A 10763-nucleotide genomic window follows, 5' to 3' on the forward strand; every position below is an offset into this window, starting at 1 on the left:
ACTGACTTGTTTCAGCCAGGTGACTTGTCCTGCTTGTGCCCCACCGGATAGAGTCTCTTAGCACTGCAGAACGGATTTCCTTGGCATTTATCTACACTCTTAATGCTGAAATTAGTGCTTGAACCTGTTGTAAGATTGCTTTCTGCTGGCGTTCATTCTCCTCCTTCCAGGCTGTTCTGATTTATGACACAAGAAAACCTCTTTATTTTTTCCAAAGTACTCCATAACTCCTTGTACCCCAAACACACCCAACAACCATTTATTTCTGTAACTCAACCACCAAAACTGAACAAGTCCTGAACAACTGAACAGTGCACCTGTTCTCTTGCATTCAAATGAAAAATATGCTCTGAGAAAACAGCATTAGTTTTACTTTTTTGGCACATGATATAATTCATTATTTTGCTTACGATCACTGTCAGTGTCCCAGAAAAATGCGAAGTTTGCTGTTGCAACATGTTACACTGACTGTAACTTCTCACGTCATAGGCTAAAAAGCACCAGAGACATCATTTTGGTTTAGTAATCCTTTCAGAAAATTCCTCCGATCAAATATAGAAGACAGTCATCATGATGAGAAAAGTCCTTTCCCCTAAAACTGTTTATCATCCCAGAATAAACAGCAATGAAAAGAATGGCTTTCCAAGAGTTAAGGGGTCACAATCCTCTTATCAGGAAGGTATGACTCCAAGTACTGTACATAAGCCACTTACCCTTCCCAGCACCCTGCAGTCATCTGAATGTCAGTTAGAAAAAAAAAAAAAAAAAAGATGAAGCTATAGCGCTACATCAACAGACAGCTGTCCCAGTGGGCACTGGGAACACAGGATGACTCGCATTGCTGAGCCATGCGGTCATGGCCAAAGGCACGATGAGCTCACATTTCATTCCGATGCACATACGCGGTGTGGTCAGACTGAGGGACTCGGCCACCCTCACCCTCCTGACGCCCCTCACCCGGTCTCGACACTAGATCTGGCTAGTTAACATGTCTGGAATGAGCGCGAGCCTACCTCCCAGCTGGCAAGTCTTCAGGCGTACTCGGATTCCAAGGTTGGAAGATTATCTCATTCAAGCATAGCTTTCCCAACGATATATAAGCAAAGCTAGTGTGGTGGTCCCAGCAGAGCCAGCCTGAGCATTGGGAGATTCATCCACAGGGGAGTACAGCCTTCAAACACTGGCAAACATGATGATGATGAAAGTAGAAGAGCTGGTAGGTACAAGCTTCTTTCATTTACTCGTAATTACTTTCCTTTCTAGACTGTCATTGTACCAGCCTTGGTGGATCACTGAGGTGACAGAGCAGTGCTCAAAACCTGCATCTGTTATAATTCATTATCCTACTATAGTTCCACTAACTTCTGCTAGGGAAGGGGGCTTGCCACTGGTATAACTACACAGTCATTTGAATTTTGCATCAAAACATAACTCACCAGGAAGTACAGAATGACCAAAATTTAGCTGTGTATTTTCCCTTGATCTTGACTGACATACATATATTTGTAAAGCTACTAACTTCAAAATCCTAATCCGGTACGAGACTAGGGAAAAGACAGCAATGCAGGGAAACCAAATTATTCTCTTTCCACTTTTAAGCCAACAACAGGCATTACTAACAATTCCTATTTTCACTGCTGTTCATGGTACAAGTTTTGAAAGCCCCTATCTAAACCAGATCTCAAGCAATAGAACTTTCCACTGCAGAGTTCAGACTAACAATGACCAACAGACTGGGGAAAGAGGAGCAATCCAGTAAAGCACTGGAGCATTACACAGGAATACTTTTTTCTCCAGATGGCACAGTTAAGATGAAACTCACATACACTGACTAGCCAGTACCATCCAAACTCTTGGCAAGGCCTTAACAATTTCTCTAGTATTAAAATTTATAACAAACACAACTTTACAAGGGTGATTGAACAGAAATCTAGTCAAGAAAGCATACATTTACTGAACCACTTCAGAGTTCATCCTAAGTTCATCAAAGTTGGGGTTGGACTCGATGATCTCTGGAGGTCCCTTCCAACCCCTACAATTCTGTGATTCTGTGTGATTCTGTGATTAACCCACATAAAGTTCATCATCCTCTAAGTTTAACAAGTTATCCCTTTGAGCATACTTAACAAAGCATCCAAAATATTTCCAAAAGCTATGAAGAGCTGTGCTGCAGCACAGCATCACGCAGCTTCAGCACAGCAGCTACCTCACATTCATTTGCCAAGTGCTATAAATGGGGACTTCGGTACTGACAGCAGTGCATAAGATCAGCCTTGAAATTACTCAGCATCCTGATTTAACTGCACTGTTTCAGCCAGACTGTAAGGTCCCAAGGGGAAAGCATGTCCTCCCACTCTGGCATCTCATTTCCCTTGCTCATGAGGTGCTGGTGCCTGCTCAGGTTGGCTCCTTCCAGCAGAGCCTTTTACAGCTTTCTGATAGGTCTGACACATGGCGAGAGGAAATGCAAGAAAATTCTGAAGAAAAAGGATGTTGTTCACAACTCAACAGCTTTTGTCAGCACAGCAGCAGCTCAGTGCCAGTTGAGCACTGAGTTACAGCAAGGTGGCCTCATGAACCTGACCCAAACGCCGAGGATGCCAGCAGGGGGTTGCTCTGGGAATGTGCAAGACCTGCCTGCAAGCAAGCCTGCCCCAGCTACCCACACATATACTACACATCAGGCTGAATGAGGCCTGCAGTTAGTCTGCCACACACCGATCCATTATCCCAGGGGGTGCTTGCTGCGGTCATCAAATTGATGCTCATAACATATTATCTTTACAGGTGACTGGGAAGAAAACTGATGATAAAGATACCGGCAGCTTCCTCCCAGAGGACTTCAAAACTGGAGAATATGAAGCTGCTGTAAAATTAGAGAAGCAAGATGACCTAAAGACAGCCTCTGACCACCTACTAACCCAAGTAGATATGGCTCCCGGGAAGCAGAAGCATGAGGCAGAGGTAGGCTCTTGGATTTTGTACTTGGGCTTTTATCATCTTTACACACTTTCTTCAGAGCTCCATGAAGTTCTGCCTCTTTCTAAGTTAGAAATACATGCATGCTAGGCCAGAACAAGCCCCCAGGAAGTCACTGCCAAAGGAAGTTGGTCTAATGCCCACCGAACGCAGAGATGTGCCGAATCCCGCAGCTGACTGATGAAGGCAGTAACTCTGAAGCGGATCCCATGAACGAGAGAATTCATTTGGAAAAAAAACATGCCATGTGTCAGGACCTCACCAATTTATTTACAAACATACTATTTAAATACATTTAAAAGATAGAATTTGTCATGAGATAGTGCTTTACTTTGAATCACTCTTCCAAAGCCAAGGACACTGTGTCATACCTGAAATCTTATACTTCAGCAAAGACAACACACTTGTCATTGATGCTAGCAGTGCCCTGTACTCACTTCATGCAGGGATGCTTTAACAAAGGAGGCTTGAACAAGACTTAAATACTTATCGAATTGTCCCTTCAAAGACACCGGCGACATTCTTTCTAGTTTATCAAAATGCAGCACTTACTGATTGAAATGCTAAAATTGCTATAAATCACATACTTCATTTAAGGGTACACGTGTTTTTTTTATATCAAAAAGGATTAAGATAAATCAGTGGCTACCACATGAAAGTGGTTGAAGGCAAAATGATTTGTGGAAGTCAGTTAAACCTACAGGGGCCTCCCAGTCCTCATAAGCTGCAGATGTCTTAAATTGTTGGACCAAAAGGGACTGCAGGGCTGCTTTGACTCCTGGCCTTGCACAGGCCAGAAAATCTCATGATATCCCACAACATATGGCTGAAGAAAGCGTTTAGGAAAAAGTACAATGATGCATGAAAAAACTGTGTAAGAAATTCTGTACCTTTTACACTTTGCAACTTAATCTAATGGTCCATTAGCCATAGCCCCAGTACAAATCAAATCAAAACAAAAACTTATTTCAAAGTCAACTCTGTCTGAACTGGATTCAACTGAATGGTAATACCCACTGTCCTGCCACTCTAGAGGGAAGGTGTGTTCAGTCCCAGCTCAAACTGCTGCCTCTCCTCATTTGTTTCAGTTGAAGATGAAAAAACTACAGGAGAAATCAAAACTCGAAAGCTTGGAGGACCTTGAAAAAATTATTCAGCTGAAGAAGAAGAAGAAATGCAGGAAAGTGAAAGCTCCCCTTTTAAAGGAACCCGAACCAGAAGTTATTGTAAGTTCTGCTGTGAGCTCCTTTGGGAAAGAACCAATGAGCTTTTGTGCCACTTGTATTCACCTCCTGTATATTTTTCTCCATTAGACAGGGCCAGTGGACATAGCCATGTTCTTCAGAGCTGCACTGGAGAATAAGTTGCCAGTCATTGAAAAATATTTGTCAGACAAAGGAGATCCCAATGTCTGTGATGAGGTATGCTCTTTTTCTTACTCTGCAGCCTGCTGCACAAGAAAGTTTATTACAGAACAAAATTAACTTTCACCAGTAGGTTTTATATTATGCACAGTTTTGAGAAGAAAAGCACTGGAAGTGGGTTGGGGTAAATAAACCCTGGAATTTTAATGTATTATGTATTCCATTGATAAAGGGCTGCTGGGATCCTCCTAAGTAACGTTACTTCAAAAGAATCCTTACATTTCAAAGAGAGATATTGGTGACCAGGAGACCCTGATTTTCTGTAACGGATGCTCTTCTAATGCTACAGATGAACAGATAAGAAATTTGTCTGCAGAAATACACACACAAAAAAGTGATGCTGCTGGCCCTTGTACTCCATAATGCATAAGCTGCATTTGCAAAATACAGCATTGTGTGTTGAATGCAGGAATCAAGAGGCATCATTTTAATGCCACACTGCAGATATTCCTCACACCTTTTTAAATGCTGGGTAGGCAGATCGCTGCTATTAGAATGCTATTAAAATTTAGCAGATTTCAGGTCTCGAAAGCATTAGCTCTTGAAAATGAATCAGCATAACGCATGGATTTGCCATCATCCCAGAGACGCAAAGATAAAAGATTTAAAGAGACCTCTTTGTGCCATATTTGATATCTGACTTAGCACTGTTTTAATTGACAGTACAAGCGTACTGCATTGCACAGGGCATGCTCTGAAGGACATCTAGAGGTGGTCAAGAAGTTGGTGGAAGCTGGAGCCCTGCTTGAACTGAAAGATATGGTATGTTCATTAACACGTACTTTAAAATTTGCTCAATGTTTTGTAACTGGTAAAACAAACACAAGAAAAGCGACAGACTTTACACTGTCTTTCAAGTTTATCCTCAGAATAACACTACTGAGGTTTCAGGAGGGGATGTCTGTCTTTCTGGGCCAAAACGTTTTGAAGTAAAATGCAGGAATGGGAGGACCATGTTCACCAACAGGCTGCCACAAACCATAAAGCCCTAAGAAGGGTAGGACATCTGAGGTCAGGCTACCACATCGGGCTGTGAGCAGCTACTGGAGGTAGCAGGGCCCCACAGGGCCCAGTGCAAAGTATACATTTTCCACCAGGAAATCTTTGTGCTCCTGAGAGACATCTTCTCTGCTGAACACTAACCGTGTGGGTTCTGCAGCTGTTTTTTCACTCCTCCACTTCCAGCTCTTAGTTTGTTTGCTAAATAGATGGCATCAACTAGCCTTGTTCCCCTCACTCAACCAGCCATGCCCACAGTGCTGTAAGAAATCAGAGGAATAGCGAGCAGAGCAAGACCTGTAGGGAAGGGGCAGCCCTCCAAGCAGAGAATTGGTGTTGGAGAGGTGGAGGGCTAGATGACAGAAGCTGTTAATTGAAATGGCTCAACAACCATGGAAAACTGCTTTAAGTTAAATTGCATGACAAATGATTTTGAATTCATTTAGAAGTTTGATCAAATTAGCTAAATTTCTTCTTTTCGTGCATTATGCTGAATTAAATTACTTGTGTTTTTTTCTGCCATAGCTTGAATCTACTGCCTTGCACTGGGCATGCCGGGGAGGAAGCCTGGATATTGTGAAATTCTTACTGGACAAAGGAATAAACAGAAATGCAAGAGACAAGGTATGTTCCTCTGGGGCTCAGCCACTTTTTAGAGACTGCAAGCCCCCCAAGAAGATAATGTTTGGTGGCTGTTGTGGTACTATTTTACTATGCTCAGTGTCACTGACGGCCTTCATAGAATTATTTGAGTTGGAAAGGATCCCTAAAAGCCATCTAGTCCAACTCCCTGCAATGAACAGAGACACCTACAGCTCCATCATGCTGCTCAGAGCCCAGTCCCGTTCGACCTTAGATGCTTCCAGGGATGGGACATCTACTTCTCTGGGCAACTTGTGCCAATGCCTTACCATGCTTACTGTAAAAATCTTTTTTCTTATATCCAGTCTAAATCTCCTGTTTCTCCCCACTCAGCTACGCAGCACCCCACTGCACGTAGCTGTGAGAACAGGGCAGTACGACTGTGCCGAGCACCTCATTGCTTGTGAAGCAGACCTCAACGCCAGAGACAGAGTAAGTTCCACCAGATCCTTACCCTCGGAACTGGGCTGCTGCCTGTCTTCATGGTTCCACTTCCCCGTGAAAACCCCTGGTGACACGGTGCGGCCTGTGGCGCAGGCTGACCCATGTCTCACCCCGTAGGAAGGTGACACACCAATGCATGACGCTGTCAGGCTGAACCGCTACAAAATGGTCCGGCTTTTGATCCTCTACGGGGCAGATCTTACCATTAAGAATGGCGTAAGTAATTCAGAAGTTTTCCTTCGGAGCAGCTTCGTGGGTTTTAAGGCTAGAAGAGACTATTGTGAACAGACTTAATTAAATCACTGTACAGTTAACTAAAGAACAGCTCACACAGGGAAAGGGCAACTTGGAGGAGGTCAGGGAACAGATGAAAAAAGCAGTACCTACACTAAAAGCACAATCTATCAGCTGCAACTTAAACGACCACCACACCCTATTTTACTTACATATTATATTAAGACCCATGCACTCAGCATGTACTCACTCAGGCTTTGCGCAGTAAAGTTGCTCCTGTTTAATTTAGATGTTGTCCATAATTTAATTAAGCACGCACACACTCTTATCCAAATTCTCAAATCAGTTTAGATTGGACCCAAAGAAACAGTGGCATGCTCTGCTAGTCACACTGTTTGCTAACACGGCATAGGCCCACTCACATACATGGAAATTTCATCAGGAGGCTGAACAGACAGGGGATAGGAGGGCAAAATAACTCAGGAATGAGAGTACCTGATCCTGTGCACGTAGAAGAAGTCTCACATCAGATGCACTACGCAAATATTTAGGGAAGAATAAAGGAATAAATTCACCAGCTGAAATTAGATCTTGCTTTCTCTTTTCATCTTAATCAGGATGGAAAAACCCCTATGGACCTCGTTCTTCAGTGGCAGAATGGCACCAAAGAGCTGTTCAACAATCTGAAGAACAACTCCTATAAGAGCACCCAACTAAATAAGTTTTGAAGAGACAAAAGCCAGACTGCTCTCTTTTTGCTGCTTTTAAATGCTTCGCATGATCCTGGAGGAAAATAGCCCTGAACATACTATATTTATTTAAGATATTTATTGTACTAAATTATTTGAAATGCCTTCACTGAAAATGACAATTCAGGCAGATTGAGAATTAAGTTTCCACTGGCTTTAAAATAGCTTTATTTATTCCTATTTATTTCAAGGGTAATTTTTAATGGTTCTCAGTATTAATTTTTTTATAGTTTTAAATTGCAATGCAATCTTTATCAGCAACATGAGCCATTTTATCTTGATGGCACTATTACCAACCTTAGCAACTTCCATCAAGCCTTCCCACAGTTCTCAGTAGCTAATATTTGCAATTGCTGCCATGCCTCTGCAAAATTCTCACTTTCAGAAAACTGTGTTACATGAGTGGTGATATGTGGAAGAGAAAAGGAGTAATGGAAGAAGGTCTGCTGAGACCCCAAGTGGATTTAAAGGAATAGCTAAGTAATGGGGTTTAAACGTGCTATAGTGATTGTGGCTGATAAAGAGCTCACGGACAGAGCTCCATCATGTAGCCATATGGACTGCAGGATTCAGATGCAACGTGGTGAAGGTGAGAGGAGACGGTATTGGAAATGTGGATTTCTTAAAGCTGGACTACTACAAAGTCCGATGATCGAAGAATGTAAAAAACAGATGATGTATATTTGTAAATTTGTACTGCTTTTTCTGTACATTTTGTACTGACTTATCTCAGACTAAATAAACAGCGTGGTTCTTTGTACTTGCTAGAGTGTATTATGGTACAGTAAGCATGCACCAGACAGTTCTCTTCCTCAGTTCAGACCTTAGCCTCCAAAATTTATAGATACTAAAAAAAAAGTCTCAGCTGCCTAAAGCAGCCAGCTCTTGAGCTACCTTCCTGCCACTGTTAGACAAATACTGTCTCTTATTTTCTTCCATTATGCAGAAACACACATACAGAAACAGAAAGCCAGTACTTAAGTGGCTAGTAAGATACAAAGTTACACTTTTATCACTGAGTTTGATTTAAAATCCCCTTTTCTCAGCAATCAGTACTTACTGTGTGGAGCACACAAGACAGCTTCAATTGTCCCAGTCAAGGAAGATGTGCAATCCTGCTAGGAAAGAAAGGTATCTTTCCCCTTGCTTTAGTAGAGGTAGATCAATGTTAATAGGCTTGTCAGCAGAACCACTGATGTGAAATTTCACTAGGACATCACATGCCATGTTCAGTTAAAATCTGAACATCCCATGGAGCAGCCTCCCAGAGAAATATGCCACAAGCTCCCATGAAGATTCACCAGTCAGTAAAGCTGGCTTCTAATGAGCAGACTTTACACTGTGGCCAAAACAAAGTCCTGGGCAATGAAACAATGGACAGTGATGAGTATTTGTTACTCGAATGCCAATCTTGGAAATGAATTTACAGAAACCCCACAAGGAGCAGGCAGAACAAATGCCTATTCAATCTGCAACCAGCTACCCTGCACTGAAGCAACAGATTTAGACAGATGAGACTTTTCACACAAGCACCGTAATTTGTGTCACCTGAGAACACTTTTTTTTTTTTTTTTCATAAGAACCATGTCATGTCTCTGCTTGCTATCCGCCTCTGCAAGCTACTATTTCTGTACTTGTTTCTGCACAATCATCTGGACATTGGGAGTGTATCTTCCAGGAAACAGGAATTACATCAGTGCTGGCTAACTCATCTTGACTATCTTAATAACTGAGCAGCAGTTCAGTGCTCCTGGAAGCTGGGAGAAATAGAAACTTTCCACACAGTTCCTGAAGCACTGTACCTTCTTAAAGAGCAAAGATGCAGATGTTACATTTTCTGGATGAGATCAAACAAGTGACAAGGAGGATATCTTGCATTCAAAAGCTTCTTTCTGCATGCTAGTTACAAAACAACTCTCCTCATGCTCAGGGTTGATGAGTCTCTGGCCAAGGTATATGACTTATAAAAGTTACACTTTACAGGCACATTTCCAGTGCTTCTTTATTTGGTTAGAACCTTACTTTAGAGGCAAGTCCATAAATAAGAAGCCACTATATATAATATCGACATCAGTATTATATCTCAATACTGCAATAAAGCACTCACATCATGATGTCGACCAGTAAAATAAAATCAAAGGAAAACTAATTTTATTGCTTTTTGAATGATGCAAAAGCTGTTGTGACTTACACCAGCGTTTTATAAAACTGTGACTCTACTGAGAGCTTTGTTAGCTCCTAAGAGCTCAGAGAAAACCCACCGCAAGGTTTCTGCGGTACTTTCCACATCACAACTTGTGCTTCTCAGCTTGTTGTCAGGTAAGAATAGAGAATTGCAGAATCATTAAGGTTGGAAAAGATCACTAAGATCTGGTCCAATCATCCCTCAACACCAAGCCCACTAACCACACCACATCCATGACTTACTTGAACATGTCCATGGACAGTGAATCCATCACCTCCTGGGCAGCCTGTGCCAGTGCATCACCACTGCATCTGAGAAGAAATTTTTCCTAATATCCAATCTGAACCTCTCCTGCTGCAAACTGAGGCCATTACCTCTTGTTCTACCACTGTTACCTGGAAGAGGTTGACCATCACCTCATTATAACCTCCTTTCAGGGACATGTAGGGGAACAATAAGGTCTTCCGGAGCCTCCTCTTCTCCAGACTGAACAATCCCAGTTCCCTCAGCCCGTATTACCTGTTTTCCAGATCTTTCACAGCTTTGTTGCCCTCCTCTGGACACGCTCCAAGGCTTCAGCATCTTTCATGGGGCAATACAGAATTGGAATATTGGAATATTCAGAGTAAAGGTGCCACAAAAGCATCTCAAGTACAGTATCTTACATAATTTTTATATTGGTCAAAAGAGAAACTTCAGTCAACATTTGGAAGATGTCTGAAAATGCCTCACTGATTAGAATTCTGTTGTGACTGCTTTTTTGGATTAGATTTACTGAAGCACTAACGGGAAGTTAATTGGAAAGTCAGGAGGCAGCAAAACAACCTGGACATAAAAAAAAGACATAACAGTAAAAGTTGTGTGACATGGAGACTGCTCAGGCCTAGGTGAGACAGCTGTTATGCTGCAACTGCACACCATGCTGAGCACACATTCAGGATAACCTTGGGCTCTTCCTGTCCGTGGCAAATGTCTCATGTTACTGTTTGGCTTTAAGTTGGGATGGTTTGATTCCAAAGGCAGAGAGAACCTTTGCGCTGTGTGTCTAACAGGTTGATTTAGTCACTGTTCCTCTGATACAAACTCAAGATTTCTCCTAGCAAGCAA

The 10763-nt window shown here is 42.2% G+C and overlaps 1 protein-coding gene across 1 annotated transcript; it reads left to right on the forward strand.

Annotated features, from left to right (window-relative positions):
- The first annotated feature begins 1189 nt into the window (after positions 1–1189).
- ANKRD1 (ankyrin repeat domain 1) lies at positions 1190–7450 on the forward strand. Its single transcript, XM_042818225.1, has 9 exons — positions 1190–1216; positions 2788–2964; positions 4068–4205; positions 4293–4400; positions 5067–5165; positions 5928–6026; positions 6378–6476; positions 6606–6704; positions 7340–7450. Exons 1-9 carry the CDS (start codon positions 1190–1192, stop codon positions 7448–7450), a joined length of 957 nt encoding a protein of 318 aa, XP_042674159.1.
- Positions 7451–10763: the final 3313 nt, after the last annotated feature.

Source organism: Centrocercus urophasianus, unplaced genomic scaffold, assembly GCF_019232065.1.
Source record: "Centrocercus urophasianus isolate 14NV4802_14NV808 unplaced genomic scaffold, USGS_Curo_1.0 seq_17, whole genome shotgun sequence".
In the NCBI taxonomy this organism is placed as follows: Eukaryota; Metazoa; Chordata; class Aves; order Galliformes; family Phasianidae; genus Centrocercus; species Centrocercus urophasianus.

Bases quoted from the DNA above. Each gene is read 5' to 3' on its own strand.
- ANKRD1 (XM_042818225.1), top strand. From the start codon at position 1,190: ATGATGATGATGAAAGTAGAAGAGCTG. The intron at 4,206-4,292 runs GTAAGTTCTGCT...TTTCTCCATTAG, and splicing joins AACCCGAACCAGAAGTTATT to ACAGGGCCAGTGGACATAGC. The intron at 4,401-5,066 runs GTATGCTCTTTT...TTTAATTGACAG, and splicing joins ATCCCAATGTCTGTGATGAG to TACAAGCGTACTGCATTGCA.